Genomic DNA, 22,167 nt, shown 5'->3' on the forward strand with positions numbered 1-22,167 from the left:
AATTTTCGAGCGCATGTTTCAGAATATGTGATATAATTATATAAATTAAATATACTGTTATAAATTAGCAATTCTTAGATGTATTAATATTTAAAATATACTTATTACTAAATGCGTTGAATAATATGGATGGATAACTCATTTCTAATACCTTTAATAATACAAAATGTATAATATTATTATATTATTGAATATGGGATAATAAAATATACTTACTGCAGACGAAATCAGCTGCAATGAACGAAATTTCGTACTCAGTTTCTTATACACTTAATGTTATTTTATACTCTTAATATTTCTTGCCTTTCTCATTTTTTAATTCAGTCCAAAAGACTTTGTAAATGCACAGTATATCACTTTAATCGTACTGCTCAAGCATAGAATTATCAGAAGTGCTAAATAAATATTTTTTAAAAAATCAAAGGGTGTTCTTTAATAATAAAATAAATATAGTAGTACTTATTGCATTCATTTATCGTCTCTAATAGTCCCTAACTCTTTTTCTTTTCTTTCCCAGGATTCCTTTATATCATCACGTATTTTTTAAAGTACTTACAAATTTATATAACAAATTATAACTATTAAAACAATTTAGTATTCTTTATCTACTTTTGTAAAATTTCAGTTGCGGCAACAGAAAAAAATATTGGTATAAGTTAAAAATTTCTTTAAATCTTCACATCTATAGTAGAAAGTAATTGTTAAGATTTGAGATCGCGGACAATTACTTTAAGTGCGCATTTACATACCCGCATTACTAGGAGTTTTTTTTTTTTTTTTTCCCGGGGGGGGGGGTTGTGTAAAACTTTTGTCTCATTTTCAGTTAAACCAACTAACGAAAGTTATGCAACAGCATGAAGTATGTTATTAATGGTGCTGCCATCTAGTATCAAATATCAAAACAGAAAAAATATGAAAATGCCATTGGGTTCATTTTAAGAATATGTCTAAGGAATACATGTATTTTTTTTATTACACTTATTATCTATCAACTTTTCGCAAGATATTTATTCTGTTCATGACAGTCTTAAAGTTTCTAAGTAAAGTTTAAGATGGGGAACAGAATAAATAAAAATAAATAACATTAAATTTTAAAAAAAAGTTCAGAAAGCTTTCAAATTTTATATTACGTCCAAAGCGGCGTTTTTTCATTTACACGCAGATGCATGTTTGGAGAACATTTCGGCTATTGTCCCTTTGTGCTAAAAATATTTTAAAAGAGCATATCTCTACAATTTCCGAAAGACAGTCTCGCGCGCGGGAGATAAAAATATTATTTTTTCCGTACAGTGTTTGCCATTGCTCGCTTTGAAATCACTGAGTTTATTAATCAAAAATTCGTAAAGTTTTACAGAATATGAAACAGACAATTAAACAAATTCCAAATACGGTCTTCCAGATGCTCATATTGGGGGAAAACTAAGTTATTCAAAATTTGATGGCTCTAGGTACCGTTGCTTTTTCACATTGAGAGAAACATGCATACGTTCAGGCAGATTCTTCATTATTTAATTTCTTTAAATATAATACAGGGCGATAATATTTAGTGACTGCAATTTGAAAAATGAAATAGTGAACCGACTCAAAATGCCGTTTCGAGAATGATAGCTTTTCTGGGCTAACGTCCCCTTTGGCTAAAGAAAAATTTTATAACAACTTCTACAGTAGTCTGAATTACAGGCTATTCAAAGTGAAATTAATTCTCAGAACAAACAGAACTTTTGTCTGAACAAGCAATAAAAAATATATTAAAAAAATAAAAGAAAATCTCTCTGACTAATTATTTAAATACTAACAAACCTCCAAAAAAAAGTTAAAACAACGAAATCTATCTCTAAAACTAAAATGTTAAACCCAAAACTGTTAAGAGTTTAGTTCACTGAAATGCGTGCAAGATGGAACGCTGCTACTCCCCAGGAAAGAGGGGAAATAGTTAAAGAATACGATGCCTCACTTACAACAAAGACAGACATAGTAGCAAGTATCGAATTCGACCCATCAAATAATGATTGGACTACTCGAAGTAAAACTGGTAAAAACATTAAAGAGATACTGAAAAGATAGAAATAACTTAGAATTACAGGTTTGAAACACTAACTGACGATGAAAATCCTTTCAAACTCAGAATTTCCTAACCTAATCTAGAAAAACTACACAAAAAGTTCCTTCCATATAGTGATTTCAAATGACAACGTTGATTGGTTTAAATACGATAAAGTGTTGTGTGCAAATTGCAAAAAAGAATATGAAGCACAGATAAATTCAGTATCATTTTTTTTACATGAAATCTGTTTTCGATATTAGAAATATAACGAAATATTTTCAAAACGAGAAGATGAATTTTCACACCTACCAGCTAAATTCTAAAGCCTTCATTAAAGCAATCTTTAAAAGGAAAAAAAAAAAAAAACCCTATGTCAATATCTGAGGATGAAATTTTTGAAGACCTACAGTGTAGGAAATTTCTAGTAATTTGTATACTATTTCTAGTATATCAATTTAGAAAAAGAAACGGCGAAGAAATCCAGGAGCTCTTATCTACTTTCTGGAGCTTCATAAAAACCAATAAGGTCACGCAATATTTTAGCTAAACAATATTTTCAGTTTTAACGTTTTAATGGAAAATTGCAAACCTTCCAGAAAAGCTCACTCAATGTTTTAAATGCCAACAATATGGACATGCTCAGCATAACTCTTTCAGTCAAGAAAGATGCTGCAAATGCGATAAAAATTACCGAAGGATCAATACACCTTAAAAAACAAATAAAACAAGTCACTCAACACATAACATCGAAGCGGTTCGTGAAAATGTTGCTGAGAATCTAGGGATATCATTTTGGCACCGTGGTCAAAAGCTGGACATTTCGATAAGCTCTCTACAGCGTATCCTCACCAAAGATTTTCTTCGTGCTTACAAAGTTCAACTGACTCAAGAGCCTACTGCGCATAACGAAGAGAGTTCGGTGTATGAATTTTGGAAAAAGAGGGATGCTGATTTTTCAAACAAAATCATCTTCAGCGATGAGACTTATTTCCATCTTGATGGCTTGGGTAATCGACAAAATTATCGCATTTTGGGGTTCAGAAAATCCACAAGGGATTTTTTTATTTTTTTATTTTTTTATTTAAAGAAAAAGAAATCCCCGTGCACCACAAAGTATCGCACGAGACTTACAAATCGTAAGTGAAAAAGGCAGAATAGTAAGTAATATCATCAGTTTTCAACAATACAATGAAATCATAACAAGGAAAAAAAAGCACAAGTAAATACAAAAGTATAAAAATGTATAAAGAAATCATTAACAGTGTTTAAAATAAAAGTCAACAAAATCATTGAAAGCTCGGTAGGCCGAAATTGAGGATACAAAATCATAACATTTCGGCGGCCAATGAATTCCAATGAATTTCAATCTACATTTCAAAAGATTTCTTGCTTTATCAAGCAGTGAGCAATCAAAAAGCAGGTGGAAAACACTTTGCTCAACGCTAAGATTGCAATTACACAAATTGGAAGATATCAGCTTAAATCGTTCAAGATAAACATTAAACTTACCATGTCCAGACAAAAATTGCGTAACTTTAAAATTGAGCAACAAGTCCTTACTTTTCAGTCTTTCAAAAATAGTTGGGAAGAATGCTTTTGTAACAGATCCCTTATCAGAAGAGATATAATCACAGTTCCACCGCTCAATCATTTTAGCTTTGAATGTTTTTTTTAAATAAGATTTTGGAATATTTACATCAACGTTAATATCATTTTTAGTTGCATTCTTAGCAAGCCAATCAGCTCTCTCGTTTCCATAATTACCCGAATGACCCCGGACAAATGTAAAAAACACTGAAATACCCCTCTTCTCCAGATCTCCGAGAGACTGCTGTATATTGACAATAATATCATTACATAAAGAGGTATTTTTAAGAGATTCCAGGGAAGAGAGTGAATCCGTACAGATTAAGTAGCTGGAACCACTTCCATTCTGGCTAATTATCCACTTGATTGCAAAATTAATACACAGAAGTTCAGAAATATATACAGTACATTCATTTCTAATGCGAAATTGGTGACACTCAATTTCAATATCATCTTCAAAAATAACATAAGCAAAACCAACTTTATCATCAATCCTACTACTATCCGTATACAGCACAAATGAGAATGAATTAACATCAGTGTCCGTACTATCCAGAATCTGTACTGGTTGTCTTACAGAAGGATGTGGTAGAACAGACAAGGGCAATAAACGACCAAAGTGAGAATTGGAGTAATTTGCAAGAATATTCTTATAAAAGTCAGAATAAACAAATCCAATGGTGGAAATCCGGCAAGAGAGAAAACAGCATTGTAACTAATAGTTCGGTAACCGCTTATAACTCGCAGCAAAATTCGTCTTTGAACTCGAAGCAGGCGTTTAAAGTTAATTTTCTTTTTTAGAGACAATCCCCAAGCTCTACATCCATATGAAATAAGGGGTACAATGCCTTGTTTATAAATAATTGCGCTAACATTCGATTTAACACCAAAACTATTACAAGCAATTCGATTCAGCCCACGCTGAAGTCTCTCACATTTATTAGAAATGTAGGAAATATGCTTTTTCCAGTTAAATTTGCTGTCCAAAAAAACACCTAGATATTTAATTTCATTCACCCTCTCAAGGGGATTGTCATTTAAAAGCAATTGATATCCTTCATAAGTAGTATTTTTTCTATCAATAAACATGGCCTTGGATTTTGCATGGTTAAACTTTAACTTAAAATCTATTGACCAATGATAAATGAAATCTATAACATCTTGGGCGAGACGAAAAGCTTTTTGCATTTCTTATCATCTGCAAAGGCAATGACTTCACAACTGAAGAGATCAGAAAGTTTCTGTAAGAGATCATTCATAATAATAATCCAAAGCTTGGGACCGGAAACAGAACCTTGTGGACAACCTTTTTGAGGTCGGCGAACACTTGAGGTGCCACCCAAAGTAAGCTCGACCGTCCTGTCTTTCAGCAAATCAGAAACAACATTAAACACATTTTGAGGTATCTTCATTTCTTTTAGTAAATTAAGAATAGCAGGTCACCATGCATTATCAAAAGCTCCTTCAATATCAACAAAAATTAAAATAGTGTACAAACCTCTCATCTTACCCCTCTGTTCAATGTTGCTAAGACGCAGAAGTGCATCCTCAGCACATTTTTGAGCAATGAAACCATATTGGTCAGCACTAAGAATATTTTCTTTATGTAGATGCCAAGTAATTCTGTTAGTAATTAGTTTTTCAAAACATTTACCTAAAGAAGAAAGAAGACAGATACACCTAAGATTATTCACATGTGGAACAGTGATACTTTATTTCTTGGGTATCACAATAACAAGGGCGTTCTTCCAAGTTCGTGGAAAAGCACCAAGATTCAAACATATATTAAATAATCTATGAAAAACTGCAGGAAAAAGACGATGGAAGTATCTTATGGTTTCATTGGGAATAGAGTCCGGGCCAGGAGACCTGCCAAGCCCTAAATTACGAATTACGTCATCAACCTCGGCCTGCGAAAAAGGAGGATCAATCTGAGACGCATAACTACTGCGAGCAGATGAGCGCCACTGAGTATGAAAGTCATTATCAAGTCTCACACAGTCAGGAGGAAAAGCTTTATCAAGAATAGCATCGATAGTTTCCTCCAAGGAAGACGTAAAGTTACCGCTTGAAAGCCGAAGGCCCGAGATCTCAATCTTCCTCATAAAATTTTCTTTAATACCATAAGTGTAAATTTTTTTCCACACATTCTCATTATTGATATCGGAAAGAAACTTCCTCCAAGACTCTAATTTGGCCTCAATAAGCATTTCATTGTATTTTTTCCTTAAATCAAGGTATTTCCGCTTATACAAGTCCCTTATATCATTGCTAGTAGTCCTCTGGAACCTCCGTCTAGCCGCGTTGACTCTCTTTCTCATAATGGAAATTTCCAATGACCACCAAGGTACTTTTCGCCTACCAGTCCTTCTAATAGGCATAGATTTAATACATGCCCGAAAAATAACTGAAGTCATAAAATCTACAATCGCATTAAGTGAGTCAGTGCTCGAGCAAGAATCCAAACCATTAATGATCAAAGAAATATACTGTGAACAATATTTTTCAAAATATCCCCAATTTGCTTTTTTTGTATTAAACAAAATTCTACTGACAGCAATTAAAGAAGCATCAGAAACAGATAAGTCGAATTCAATCATTGCATGATCTGACAATGATTCACAGTCCGAGAGACACCAGCGGGTAACATTTGCTAGCAAATCAGCTCCCATAATTGTGACATCTATATAGCTTGATCCCTGTTCCGAACCAAAGGTAGGGCCACAGTCCTCATTGATCACATATAAGTTATAGGAGCTGACAAAATCTCCAAGCTTGTTTCCTCGAGCATCACTGTAGGGACTAAACCACAGTTCAGACTTACTATTGGAATCCATACCCCAAATAAGCTTTGCAAGATCCTTAGCCTGGAAGACCCGACTTATTTTATGCAAATCAAATTCAATACATCGGGAGGGCTCAAAGTAGTATGAAAATAGAAAATATTTAGTATCTTTAAAAATAATATCAAGAGTCACATATTAGCAAGTGATTGTTGAGAAACAAATACATCCACAGCGTATCACTCTTTGGTACGAATTTCGGGCTGGACGCATCATCGACCACTTTTCAACGAAAATGCTGTTGGTCAGTCAGAGTTAATGGTACTCGCTTTCACGAATGATAATCTAGGTTTTTTTTCCTAAATTGCAAGATGGATTGTGAGCGTTATGTGGTTTCAATACATAAGCTCGAGAAACAATTCAATTATTGTATACCATGGTCGCGTAATTTCCCGTTTTGGTGATCAGAATTGGCCGCCCAGATAGTATGATTCAACGCCGTTGGACTTTTTTCTATGAGGTTTTTTTGAAGGTTTATGTCAATAAATCATCTAGTTTATTCTGATATGAAAATCGCATTAGTTCCTATTGTGGATGTGCCATTTACACGAAAAATTATGAAAAAGGCGCTATATCAGAAAGCAAAGCACCTCCAGATCTAATTGAAGCAATTTCCCCAATTTCATTTTACCGTGGCATCCAATGGAATCTGGTTCAATTTTTTAGTAATTAGCACACTGCCCACCATTGAAAATTCTCGAAATTATTTCTCGAATCGTCCCGATAATTTCGGGTATACATAATGAAGTTCAGGCGTCTCATTGAAAATTCTCGAAACTAACTCTTGAATCGTCCCGATAATTTTGAACATAGGTAACGAAGTTTACGCGCATCATTGAAAATTCTCGAATCATCCCGATAATTTTGGATATTGATAATGAATTTCATGCGCATCATTGAAAATTCTTGAAACTATCTCTAGAATTCTCTTGATAACTTTGGACATAGATAACGAAGTTCGTGTGCATCAATGAAAATTCTCAAAACCGCCTCTTGAATCGTTACGATAATTCTGGCCATATGTTACCTATTGCTAATAAATCTAATAGTTCATGCCGGGCTATATAAACGCTTCGTCGAGCACATATTCCATATGTCTACCAGCCGAACTTTTCAGCCTAACTGTTTAATTTTGAACTGTCTTTCAAATACATGGCAAATCAAAACTAACGTTACAGGAAGAAAACATACCTCTCACTACTATAATAAATTGATTTCTCAAATGCAGGTATAATATAAACGCGTAATTCTTCATATTCTTCATATCGGCATGCACAGTTGTTCGATGGGGAGGCCTTTTGTAACACGGCAGACACCTGCACAATAGTTTAGTTCCTAAGATCTTGCCAAGTAGGTGAACGGATCCCCCATATTTTAACTGCTGGACCCATAGAGACGGTCGGTCAAATGACGTCTCGTCTTGAATTTCTAAGTAAAGTAACTCAGAAGAAAGTTTAAAATAAATTATTATCAAACTAACAGTTACATATTACAACTTTCCATTGGGTTATCTAAGCTGTGTGCCGAAAATAAATCTCAAATGGAGTTTGAAATGGAATCTGCAGGCAGATGATACTTTAGAAAATAAAAGATCAGACTTTAAAAATAAACGTTTACGGGAGCAAAATTTCACATTATTGCCCGAAATTTGTAGCGATCAAGCAGAAATTTGATCTCGAAAATTTTATTTTTTGCATTAAAACTATATTAAAAATCGCTTATTAAATTTTAATTTATCTCTTTGCATTTTTTAAATTTTAATAATTTAATTAATCAATTCTTTTAATAAATAATAATTAATTATGAATTAAATAATAATTATTAATATCAATTAAGAGATTATTAATTCATTTGACATTCTTTAAGTGTTTAATTTTTTAATTATTAATGATTTTTTAATAGTCATTTTATTTATTTATTTACTCTTGTTCCTCTTTCCTGACAGTCTTCCATAGGGCTGGGGCACCTACTTTTAGAAATTAAGCCCTGTAGATTCTCTCACGACAACCAAGTAAAGTAACTCAACCTGATATAACCTAAGGGTAACTCAAAAAACGTTAATAGTGTTGAATTTAATTTTATTGTCCTAGGGAAAAAAAAAAAAAAAAAAGGACTTCACATGGATTGCAGTACCCGGTACTTATCGTATAATTGACCACAATTTTGTAAAAATTATGACACTTTACTAGCAACTGCTTTACTAGCTATTGTTGTAATGTGCTGCCATCTAGTGTTTATATTAAAGAATATAATTATTTTATTCCATGGTTTAAAATAATGCACTTGAAATCGAAGACCAAGTAGGATAATGAAGTTGTTTTCTGTGGATCTCAAGTGCTCACTTCCCCCTCCTCCTTTCTTTTTTTTTTTTCTTGATTGATAAAAATAGGTTTATGATGAATTATAGGAGGACTCCGGGAATTGAAAACTTCGCTTGTAATCAAGATTTGCATTTTAATTTCATTTGGAATATATTTTAAAATACTGTCCTCTTAAATTATTTCATGGCATCATTATAAATAAGAGTTTTTTAAGTTTAAACTACGTTTTTTTTTTTTCCTACTATGCGTGTGCTGATAATAAATTCAAGCTCAGTATAATTACAGACTGCATTTAGATTTACATCCAGTTGCAGTATCTTTTCTTAAGCTTGTTCAGCTTATGAAACAAAGTTTTTGTATTAAAACCTGAATTTTAAAAAATGTTTATGCACTACCTATATTACCTACTATTTTTTTTAAGAAAACAATAACAATTAGTAAAATGTAATCTCTCCTTGCAAAAACCGCAAACAAAACGGCTCATTTCATTTCGTGTGATAAACGGAAGAAAGATAGTCATTTAGCAATAAATTAATGCAATATTTTCAGTACTCTTCTTTAAAGTGCATTCAAATATTAGGGAAGCTAAAAATTTCACGAATGGCATTTTTGGATCCTGATAGTCATATAATATTGAAGCAAAAAAGTAGAATTTCAAATATTTAGAATTTCTTTGTATATTTTCATCAGTATTTAAGTATCTTAATCTTGGAGGTGTATACATAATTAGATGATTGTAGATTGTTGATAAAAAAAAAAAAAAATTAGAATGTATTCAAAATTGTTTAGCAGATCTGCATAAAACTTACTGTGCCGTGACCAGGATTCGAACCTGGGTTATTGCGGCCACAACGCAATGTACTAACCACTATACGATCACGGCTCATGGTAACTTTTGCTGAGTTATGATGATGAATGATATCCTTTTAAAAGTTTTATTTTATTGTCTTTCTTGTTAACATTTCAGTTATTTTCAAACGTAAATGAAAGCATTTGTCCAACTATTTGAATGTTTCTGATAATAAACAAATCATATAATTCTGATTTAAATGTATTCACTTCATTAACCAACGATTAAGGTTTACAATAAGAGAAAAATGGCTGCGCAATTGTATAGGGGTTATTTACGTGTGTGCGAAAAATGGGGAGTTGATTCATCTAAAAAAGGACGGGATCTCGGTGAATTTATACGCACACAAGTTGCGAAAGAATTTGCACAAGGAGAAGCTACAAGTATATCACAATTTAAAGACTGTGAAAAGAAACTGGAAAGTCTGAATCGACTGGTGAGTAATCATTACAAGAATCAGTACCAATTCAAGAAATCAACTGCAGCTAGCCGCTTAACATACGAAGAGTGCAAACAGATATTATCTACAGAAGGATTAAAAAACCTCAACGAACAAAAATTAGGATTCATCGAGAAAGTAAAATTGAAGCTTCTGAATTAATAAATTGCATTGGACATGGTTGAAATGAAAATAATGTTTCATTAGCACAATTTCGTAGATATTCTAGTGTAACTTATAAATTAAAATACTAGAATTGAAATGTGTATGGAGACAGCTTCGTAGAAAAGAAATATTTTCTGTTATAAAGTAGTATTTACTTCATTGTTTTGGTTTATTCAAGTACATTGTTTTGGTGTTTTCTTTGCAATATATTATGATCTTCAATTTAATTGTCTTTCATTATCTGTAATAATTATTGGATGTTAGTTCAAAGTATTTTATAAACTAGCTAGCAATTCTTCAATTTAGTTAATAAAAACTTACAAATTCATATCTACTATGGAACATGCAGAGCAGCTTTCCAGTATTGTATAGGGGGGAAAATGTTTCTTACTGTTATGTTTGGTTTGACAAATTTCGGTTTCAGATGAAGACTTATCAGTTTTTTTCCTATGTTAATAAGTTTCTTTGATAAATCTTTAAATTTGTGCATAAATATATAGAATTTGGGGTTCACTCATGCCTAGTACTTTTTTAGTATTTTGAAACTGTATGTTAGCATTTTATAATTAATAGAACTATTATTCTCAAATACTAATATACAGATTTGTAACATCATTATCAAAATGTGAAGGTGTTATTGCTAAATTTTGAATTCCCAAGGTGCAAAACAAAGAATACAAATACTTAAAACTATGTTTACATACTAAAAAATAACATAAAATTATATTTTTAACTTGATTGTTTGTAGATTGAGTAAACTTGTTTGCATTTAAATGTGCCATCAACACTGCAGTGTCAAATATTGAGTTGCAATGGGCAAATCGAGTTAAAATCAACAAATAAACTCTGATTAACATATATGTATGTTCGTACAATGCAAGAAATATTTGTATATTTTACCAGATGGTAAAATCAGTAAGCTGTGTGCAGCTATAGGCAAGTGTGTAATTAAATACTAGCCTAGGTTACAAATAAATGAAGAATTTGAAATACTCAGTATTTCCATAGTAATTTCTGCAGTTAGCAAATAGTTTTTTTTTTTTTTTTTTCCTTATTCCCACTAAATATTTACATGGCAAAAAAAGTATAATAGTACTAAGAATGAAAACTACTAGGTAAATCTGTTAGATGAATAAGCAAAGTGTCTGTGCAAATGATGCTTATCTCTAAGTGTAATGTAATATTAATCTTTTATATAATTTTGAAACTAGTGATTAGTTAATTGATTATATCTTGTATTATTAGTTCATTCAGTAAACAAACAACAAAGTGGAATGACATAATTAAAAAAACTTTTTACTGACAATTCTTTCTTTGAAAACAAAAACATTGTTGAGAAGATAAAAGCAGCACATTCAGTTTGTCAGTAGGTACCACCGTATACATTTCTTCAAAAATTTGTTTAATGCCTATTGGCCTGTAAGAGAAAAAAATCATTTTATTTTTGTAAAAAAATAATTGAAAATTTTTGAAAAATAAGTAATTTCAAAAAAGATACACTGCTTCCAAAAATTAAGTGCATGACACAAATTCTGATTTCTGATTCCATTTTTTAATCATCCTCCCTTTTCATTTGGTGAAAGGCATGGGACCACAGTTATCAAGCATCAAAACATCTAATCCTCCCCATCTTTACATACACAGATTTTTCCCGTTAAATTTCTCTAGCTGTGGTTCTTGTATTGCATATGAGTTCCATATAGGTTCATCCCATATGCAAATTTATTTTCATAACTTTATGATTTCAACTTGCAATGCTGGTGGAATCTAATATGATTGTCCTTACACATTACAACTAGAGAAAGGAGAACATCTCACAACAACAAGTATAGTACAAAGTCTTTAATTCGGACGTCCATAAGCCGGACCTCAAAGCTGCGAACATTCTGTGCCTGCATAAACGTATTGCATGCGCATATGCATTTACACATGTGCATAATACCTTTATGCATGCGTGTTTAATGTATAACGGACGGTATAAGCTAGGCTGAAATTATCTAATTATCTATTTCAGTTAATGTTGCAGATTGCGTTGTTCCTTAATCTTCTAATTGGATCCGGCTTATTATTTTTTGCAGACTGTTAGAGCAAATTTATAAAAAGTAAGCTTGAACTTTCGATTATCTCTGTTTATAGAATTAAAGAAAAAGTATTAGCACATAAAACGAAGCAACTTAAACAACTTACACTGAAAGAAATGTTTAATAAAGTAAACAAATAAATAATAAGTTTTTTTTTTTTTTTTTTTTTTTAATTTGGATATCTTTTAGATCATAATTGCTCTTTATTTCATAAATTATGGTTTCATATTTTTAATTTTATCTGCATGCCATCTTACCAGAATTAAATTGATGATCTATAATCCGGAAAACCCCCTAATCGCCAATATCCCGACGAGTCCGGATTAAAGACTTTGTACTGTATTGTACTACTGATCTGTGTAATTGTTAAGCAGAAAATATTACTAGAGCTAGTAAAGCTAAAAAAAAAATAAAATTTACATACTGAAAACTTTCAGATTACAGTCTCAAAAAGTTTTTACTAAAAAAAATATCTATTTGAAAAATAAAAAATTATTAAGATTGTAAGATTAAACTGAACTTTGATATGTAGATTTCTCTGTGACATCTGAAAGCAGTTATGATACATCTACTCTAGTCTTTTTCTTTGAAATAGGCTCTTCGAGACCATTACTACCTTCTCCATTTGCTATCATTACCAGGCAACATTTAATTTTTCCATATCATTTGAGACTGCTGTCCCAGTCAAAATTCATGAAAAATAGTTGACTAATTGTGTTGCCATACAAAGTTTAAGGATACTATACTTTTGTGTTGAATATGCCTGTACTTTGTTAAAAAGTAAGTAAGATGGATTCAAAAGTTGCCATCAGATGCAAGCCAAAGTTGCCGAAGCACCAGGTCGATAGCAGTATTTCTTAGATTTCTGGGTAAGGCAATTTAGTTTCCAGTTTGTAGACTGAGTGCATTATCATAAGCTTTGGTGGAAGAAGATTCCCAATCATCCTTTATCTGGCTTCTGGTTAGCTAAGCCACAACCATAAGTTAGAGACAACATTATGAGTCTCCAAAAGAAATGTTGCAACTGTAAATGTATCCTTTGAACTGGTTAGACAAAATTGCTCTTTTAGAAATAATTGTTTTTTCAACTAATATAATCAGTCTGATATGGCTAAGGTTGCATCACAGTATGTTTTAAACATCATTCATTACATAGTCATCATAGGTATATTAATACTAGAAAAGCTCCAGGAATTTACAGTCTAAGCAAAAGGTCAGTTACTAAAAGGTAATTCTGTATCTACTTGAATTTCTCAAATCTTCGGAGAATTTTATATCTCATCAAATATGTTTTTCTCTTTCCCTCTCTGACAAATTTTAAATTTCCATTTTTTGTTTTCGATAACCATTTGCAGAGAAAAATAGACTAGTACGTGCATTAAAAAATTTGAAAAAATTCATCATTCATGTTTTAAAGGGAGAAAAGTCAGTTTTGTGACCTATGAAAATTTCAAAATGTAAGCAATTGGTTTACTGATTTGGATACATAATAATCAAACTTCATCACTGTTGGAAAACTTTCATTAGAGATTGGGAATAAATTTCATTTTGAAGATTATTTTTCAATCGCATCCATTATACAGGAATTGAAATTCTGTTATGGTTAGTTTGGTTGTTAAGTGAGAGTACATAAAAATCACAATAGAATAATCTGCTGTCGTAGTAAATGCGTTTTGTGTACAGAATTTTTAGAAAATGGTTTGATAGAAAAAAGTCAAAAACTTATTTTATGACAAACTCAGATAAAGTAAATTGTGTAATAAACTGCAAAAAACTAAATTTCAAATCAAAGTGGAAAAAAATTGAGAATAAACAAATTATGATCCTTTCAGATTTATTTAACCACTTGCGCTAAAAAGACATGCCACGCATGTCGAGATGCTTTTGTCTCAAACCGCGAGTGAGGTGAACACCACGTCGATAGGCATTTATCACAAAAATGAAAATATCGTGGTGCACACATCGCCTAACAATGAGATTGTTTATTTCTGGAGTTACAGCTCTGGATTGCTCTCGCAGACGCGGAGCGTTGTAAATGAGACACTTTACCGCTTGTTATATTACAGCACACGGCACTGCAACCGTGAAGTTTAGCCGTAGCGCAAGTGGTTAAGCTTTTTATACTCAAGTTATCTGACTGAAGGAAACGAAACTATAACATTAGTCTTGATTGTGTAATTTGAATTGCTAAGTGGCTTAATCACATAAAATAGGAAAATGATAATCTGATGACTTGCTGAAAGGATATGCTATTTAAACAAATTGAAATTTAGAAGTTTTTAATCAAGCTGAAATTTTAGTTCAAAACACCATAAAAAAGATGGGCTACTTGTCTGAGTGATTACATGCATTATGTTATGATTCAACAATACTGGATGCAGAACTGTTTGTCTCTCTAGAAATCAAGTACATGAAAAAAAAAAAAAAACATACACTACATGAATAACAGCACAAAAAAGGAAAGGAAGGGGGGGGGAAATAGCTTCATGAAAAGCAAAGCATTTAATTTGCATTAAATTAATTTTGCTGGTTATTATGTTAAAACTGTATCAAACGCAAAAGGAAATCCTGTCCGAGAAGTTTGCTGCAAAAGGTATTTCATGAGCAAATCAGAGAGTTAGCTACAGAACAGGAAGAATGCAAGAATTATCATAAATAGTACAGTCAAAAGTCGTTAATCTGGACTCGTCGGGACTTCGGCGATTCCGGATTATAGATCATCAGTTTAAATCGCGTAAGATGGCATGCAGAAATTCTAAAATTAAAAATATGAAACCGTAATTTATGAAATAAAGAACATTTATGATCTAAAGGGTATTAAAATTTACAAAAAAAAAGCTTAATATTTATTTGTTTACTTTATTAAACATTTCTTTCAATGTAAGTTGTTTAAGTTGCTTCGTTTTATGTGATAATACTTTCTCTTTAATTCTATAAACAGACATAATTTTTTGATCAGTTACAAAGTTCCGCTGTTCAAGTCCCATTAATTGCTGTGCCGAGAATACCGACTAACTTGTCAATCAAAATTTTTTCGTTTTCACTAACCTCTCTGTCACATTCTTCATGTCTTTATCCATTTTTTGCAGCAATTCCACTTTTTGTTTGATGGACATCGAAACATACTTTCGTTTTGTACGATCCTCTGGGAGCTCCTGATTCGGAAATTCTATTTGACATAATCAAAAGTTCAAGTTTACTTTTATAGTATTGCTCTTACAGTCTGCAAAAAATAATAAGCCGCATCCATTTCAAAAATTAAGGAACAACGCAATCATCAACATTAACTGAAATAGATAATTTTAGCTTATACCGTTCCTTATACATAAAACGCGCACGCGAAAACGTATTCTGCACTTGCGCACACGCAAATGCGCAGTCGCAAATGCAGAGGCCTTACGCGCAGGCGTAAACGCCTATGCGCATGTGTCAATGCGTCGCATGCACAGAAAGCTTTGAGGTCCGAATTAACGACTTTTGACTGTATTAGTAAAGTTTTAATGCTGTAAGTATAATATTTTGAAACCATGCTTCTTGATGTGCTTTAATTTCTTTTCTTAAATGAATTTTCAGGTTTTCTTAGATAATTTAGTGTCCTTCTATGGCTAACCTTAAATAACTTTGTCATTTGCATCACCATTGTCCCGCCTCTGAATAATGCATATTTCGTTTTAAAATATGCCTGTTTTGAACACTTCATGTTTTAAAATTATATCAGCTGTGCCTCATTCGTTGGTTTATGAGATTTGTGATGGCTTTTTTTAATTAGTCCGGATAGTGTTACTTTGACACTGCCAAGGATGAGCACTAATCTGAACTTTTTCTAGAAAGTTTTTAGTCATCCTGACAGATACTATCTAGTGCTAGCTAGACCTCTCAAAGGTAAAAGATAAGCAGACCAGACAGCATTTATTTTAATTTTGGAATTTAACTATTATATATGTCAAATATTTTACATCATACGTACATACAGAGTGTTTCAAAAAGAATATATGTATTGTAAAGTGTTATTTTGTCCAAACTATCGATCACTGCGCCTCGACTCAGGTATTGACAAAACGAATACATAGTTTAGTTTATATTAATAGACACTAGATGTTAGTTGTCTTCTGTTTTGCGTGGTAATTGTCACCTTTTTAAAATGGCTACTCTGCATCATTTTGTGATCTTGAGTTTGTGAAATGCAAAGACAGTGGAACATTCACAGATGGTATTGACAGTTTGTAAATACAGGATGTGTATGTAAAGGAAAGAGTTCTGGCCGCCCGCATGTTCCCGACGAAAATGTTGCACGAATTCAAACTTCAAAATCAACTGTGCCAGTCAGTCGCTGTGCCAGTCAGAAGTTACAACTGTCTACAACAACATTTGGCGTGTTTTGAGACGTCAGTTGGTTATGAAGCTGTACAAGTTATATTTGTTACAGGCTCTGCGTCCTGATGACAAACACAAACGTGTGGCATTTTGTAATGAGATTATTGATGCTATTGTTAATGATAGTTTTTTCGCACAACGCATCGTGTTCAGTAATGAATCGACCTTTCATATTAGTGGTCATGTAAAGAAACACAAAGTTCGAATTTGGGGCCTACAGAACCCACATGCAGCCATTGAAGATGTACGAGATTCACCCAAAATGAATCTGTTTTGTGCGATATCCCGATCATCTGTTTATGGCCCATTCTTCTTTGATGGAAACACGGTTAATGGTCAGCAGTATCTCGCTATGTTACAAACCTGGTTATTTCCAAGGCTGACAAAGACAAACTTCATTTTTCAACAAGACGTGGCACCCCCCCTCACTGGTGTCACCAAGTGGATGATTATCTGAATGAAACTCTACCGAACTGTTGGATTGGTCATCGGCCTCCACAGTCACCGGGTTTGACACCCCATGACTTCTTCCCGTGGGGTTTCATTAAAGACAATATTTATGTACCACCACTCCCACAGAACCTGCAAGAAGTGAAGAACCGGATCCATACTGTCATAACGATCAGTGACAAAGGGCATGCTTGCCCGAGTATGGGAGGAATTTGAGTATCGATGTGATATTGTTTGTGTCGCTGATGGAGGACATATTGAACATCTATAATCTGAACTTGAGAGGGTTTGTACATATGTGTGTAAAGTTTTGTATTCATATATCATACAGTTATTAAATATATGCATTCAAAATACGTATATTCTTTTTTAAACACGCTGTATTTGGATAGTATATAAATCCATGTTACATATGTCCATGATTATAATCATGATATACTTAAGAAGTACATGATAATCATGATACATAAATGCATGATTATCATGATATGCGTGTCCTGCAATAGGCTGATACATCTCAGAACTCTATCTAAGGTTATCCTTTGTAATGCCCTTCTAGTCTATTAAATGTGGCATACTGTGTTAGACAATAACTGATAATTTCATTCAGTTTGCTTTTAATTTTCCCACTTCGAATGAGTTTTTCTGCAAATTTTGGCGAATGTTGCTCTGTCGAAGGCCGAAAATGATTATTGGCTATTAAACTGCAATTGAATACATACTGGTCAGAGCTGCTGACAGTATTTTTAATCTTCTAACTCAAATCTTTTAAGATAAAAAAGGAAATGGCCGGTAAAGAATTATGTTACAAAACTAATGCCCTTCCAGTCTATTAACTATGTCATACTGTGTTACACAATAACTGATAATTTAATTTAGTTTGCTTTTAATTTTGCCAATTTGAATGAGTTTCTCTGCAAATTGTGGCCAATATTGTTTTGTAAGAGGCCAAAAATGATTATTGGGTGTTAAACTGCAGGTGAATATATACTGGTCAGGGCTGCTGACAGTATTTTGAATCTTAATATAATACAGAAATGGCCCATGGCTGGTAAAGAATTATGTTACAAAAGTATTATATGCATTAAATTCTAAGTTCACTTTTGGGAAAAACATATTCCATTGCTATATTATTCCAGCTGACTTGTCATTCTTACATTATTTTATTTATTTAAAAAAATAGGAATGTTTTCCTTGGGGGGAGAATTTCTATTATTTAAGTTTATACCACTTGCTGCTAATTTAAACAGCTGATCTGCCTTCCCTTTTCCTTTTGTTCCTATTTGTAGATAATATTACTGTAAATTTCTTTCTGGATACAAATGTTTAATTAATGTGATTTTTCGAAGTTTTTTTTTTTATGTTCATTTCTAGTAGCCTTTTTTTTTTTTTTTTTTTTTTTTTCTGGACTGTAAGTTCAGATCATGATTTTCATGATAAAAGGGCTTTTTGGAAAATTGCCAGGAGTACAGATTTCCATTTAAGTAATAAATATTTCAGAGTTTTATTTCCATTATTGCTAAGAAAAATGAAATGGGAATGTAGAAAAGCGCTTGTTTTGAATTTTTGGAATTTGCTACAAAAAACAACTCCGGTTTCAAATATTGCAATAGAATTCCTGCCGCTTATAAAAATCACTTCCATTCGAAACAAATTCGAATTTATTAAGCGGCTGAGATAAATGAACACCGATTTCAATATTGCAAATTGAGGCATCAACTTTGAATTTATTTAGTAAGATAGTAATTAACAAGTAATCTAATAATTAATACCTAAATTATTACTAACAATTTAATGCTAAAATTAAACTACTCACAAAACTTAAAATTTTATTAGCCTAAAAGGCACGTTAGTCTTGAAAAGGAAATTACTCTCGAAATGGCATTTTACGTTGATCCACTGTAAACGGCGCATCACTTTTTAAATTGTTGCCACCAAATATTATCATCCTGTATTATATTAAATAATGAAAAATGTGCATGAAAGTATGCATATTTCTCACATTGCCAAATACAATGGTAACTAGAGCCATCATATTCTGAACAACGTAGTCATCCACCCGAACATGGGCACCTGGAGTCCGAAGTTTGAGTTTCGAATTTGTTATAAGCCCAAAGGGGCATCAGCCCAGAAAGCCTATAAGTCTCAAAATAGCATTTTCCGTTGAATCACTTAAATGTGATGTATCACTTTTTGAATTATTGCCACCAAACAGTGTCACCCTGTATTATATGTAAAGAAACTAAATAAGCATCTGTATGAAGGCATGTACATTTAACGGTATCTAGAGTCATCAAATTTGGAATAACATATTTCTCCACCCGAATTTGGAATTTATTTTATTATCTATTACATATTTTGTAAAAAATTAACAAATTTTTGATTAAAAAACTGAACAATTTTAAAGCGAGCAGTGGCAATACTGTAGCGCAGTGGTTCCCAAAATTTTTCCAGTCGCAGTGCCTATTTATACTTAAAATTTTCCATAGTGCCCTACTCTAAGTATGACTAATAGTAGTTAAGAGATTAAGAAAAACTCATGTAGCTTCATTATTTAACATTCTTCTTTACTTTATTAACATTAAATTAATAATTAATATGATAGGTGAGTGAGCAGATTTTTATCAAATCTTGGAGACAAACTGGACATATCCACCCTCGATTCCTTTTCCACATTAATTATTGCTCTACACTTACTTTTTATTATAATTACTGCCGAAAACCAAGCTTCACAGAAATAGGACGTCAAAAATGGAATTAAAATCCACTGAGCTTTTTTACTTAGAAGCGGATATTCATCCTTTATTAAAATCCTAAATTATGTCAATTCCATGCTGCCAAATTTTGCTTTCAAACTGTTGTCTCAAGATAACTCGACAAGATTTTTTTCCGCAAAAGTAAATTCAGATGGAGCACATTGAAATTTTCCTTTTGAAAATATTTCTCAAACCAGATAATGAGCTGGTTTGAGACATAATAGTATAAATGCCCTTCAAACATGGTTTTTATACATATCTCGAGAAAGATCAGGTTCATTTGACATCAAGATTTGCTGCAATATTAAAAAATAATCTTTGCCTGCATTTTCATTCAATTTTCTTCTCAATAGTTTGATTTTTTTTTTTTTAATGGCTCAAAGGGCGTTAGCCCAGTAGTGTTATTAATTTCATTTTGGCATTTCGTGCCGAATCACTATAAATGGCGTATCACTTTTCAAATTGTTGCCACCAAATGCTATGATCCGTGCATTACATTTAAAGAAATTAAATAATGAAGAATCTGCATAAATGTATACATGTTTCTCGCATTCTGATAAAACAACGGTACCTAGAGCCATCAAATTTTGAATAACAATCTTCCACTTAAATATGGTCATCTGGAAACCCTAATTTGGAATTTGTTTTATTATCAATTTCATATTTTGTAAAACTTAAACGAATTTTTGATTAACAAACTCAACAATTTATAAACGAGCAATAGCTACACTGTAGGGGGGAAAGAAACATTTCTATCTCCAGCACGCGAGACCATGCATCGGAAATTCTAATGATATCCTGATTTTAAAATTATTTTGTGATATTGCTACGTATTGAACTGAATTTTATGGTTTAGATGCGAAGAACATGATATTTAATAAATAAGGGTAACACACTAAGCATTAAAAAAAAGTTCCTTTGGTTGTAATATAAAATCTCAAAGCTTTCAGATTTTTAGTCCAAAGGTGCAATTTTCCCTGAAGGACTATTAATTTCGTTTTGGCATTTTACGTTGTTTCACTATAAATGTCGGTTCACTATTCAAATTGTCACCAAAAAATATTATCGCCCTGTGTTATATTTAAAGAAATTAAGTAATGAAGAATCTGCATGAATGTATGTATGTTTCTCGCATTGTGACAAAACAATAGTACCTACCGCCATCAAAATTTGAGTAATGTAATCTTCCATAGAATATGAGCACGTGGAAGCCCTAATTTGAATTTGGAATTTGTTTTATTATCGATTTCATATTTTGTAACACTTTAACTTCTTCGGCATCCGTAACGCTTCTAGCGCATTCGAGTGAAACTTCCGCAGTGCGATCGTAACGCGCCTCAAGCGTTCTTCTAAGTGAGAGATGGCTTCAACGTCTACTCAGCAGAAAAAGAGAAATAATGAGGTTGTGAATTGGAAAGACAAGGATATATGTTTGATGAGTACAGTCCATAATAACTCAATGATTGATGTTGGAACACGGAAAAAACTGTAAAAAAAAAAAAACAGTAATTGTAAAAGATTACAACAACAAAATGGAAGGAGTGGACCGCCTGGATCAGATGTTATTAAATTATCCTGCTGTTAGAAATAAGCAGAGATATTATTATTTTTCCATTATGCTTTATTTCCTTATAATTTTACTTAATATTCATTGATATTCATCCACTACGAAAAGTCATGTATGGAAAGTTATGATGTACAAAGAAAACAGCATTACATGCTACGAAAAACAGACAGCCGCTGGGGAGAAATTTTCACGGAGAGGAGAGGACAGCGAAAGGGTTAATGAATTTTTGATTAACAAACTCAATGATTTCAAAGAGAGCAATAGCAACACGGTACGGAAAAAAAAGAAAAAAAAAATTATCTCCAGCACGCCAAACTAAAGCTTTGCTCATTTAAAAATTATTTTGAGATATTGCTGATGAATTGAATTTTATGGTTGAAGTGCAAAGAATATGATATTTAATAAATAAAGGTAACACACAAAATGTTCAAGAAACGCCTCTTTGGGCATAATGTAAAATCTGAAACCTTTCAAATTTTTCTTTTATTTCTTTAAATATAATGCATGGTTCTAATATTTGGTGGCAATAATTTAAAAAGTGTACCGATGCAAAATGCCAAAACGAAATTAATAGTCCTTTGGGCTAATAATTACCTATAATTATTAATAATTAATTAATAATTACTTTTAACTGAAATTGTGGATCAGTTTCATAAAAGGAAGTACCGGAGATCATCTTATTTAAAGCTG

At 32.3% G+C, this 22,167-nt stretch overlaps 1 protein-coding gene, 1 long non-coding RNA gene and 1 other non-coding gene across 3 annotated transcripts in view; 1 reads left to right on the forward strand and 2 right to left on the reverse strand.

Annotated features, from left to right (window-relative positions):
• Positions 1-9,606: 9,606 nt before the first annotated feature.
• On the reverse strand, positions 9,607-9,678 carry TRNAH-GUG (transfer RNA histidin (anticodon GUG)). Its single transcript has one exon. It is a non-coding gene; the product is annotated as a tRNA-His (tRNA).
• Positions 9,679-9,727: 49 nt separating this feature from the next.
• LOC118192507 (ubiquinol-cytochrome c reductase complex assembly factor 2) lies at positions 9,728-10,408 on the forward strand. Its single transcript, XM_035363500.2, has one exon. It carries the CDS (start codon positions 9,893-9,895, stop codon positions 10,244-10,246), a length of 354 nt encoding a protein of 117 aa, XP_035219391.1. The 5' UTR covers positions 9,728-9,892; the 3' UTR covers positions 10,247-10,408.
• A 1,116-nt stretch (positions 10,409-11,524) lies between these two features.
• LOC146998298 (uncharacterized) overlaps positions 11,525-22,167 on the reverse strand; it is a 69,582-nt gene continuing 58,939 nt past the window's right edge. Inside the window, exon 3 of the long non-coding RNA XR_015040428.1 lies at positions 11,525-11,666. This is a non-coding gene — a long non-coding RNA (uncharacterized LOC146998298). The remainder of the gene's footprint in view (positions 11,667-22,167) is intronic.

This window comes from Stegodyphus dumicola, chromosome 3, assembly GCF_044657685.1.
Source record: "Stegodyphus dumicola isolate Sdum_Otavi_A_Nest chromosome 3, ASM4465768v1".
NCBI lineage: Eukaryota > Metazoa > Arthropoda > Arachnida > Araneae > Eresidae > Stegodyphus > Stegodyphus dumicola.

Coding starts and splice junctions, on each gene's coding strand:
- LOC118192507 (XM_035363500.2), top strand. CDS start 9,893: ATGGCTGCGCAATTGTATAGGGGTTATTTACGTGTGTGCGAAAAATGG.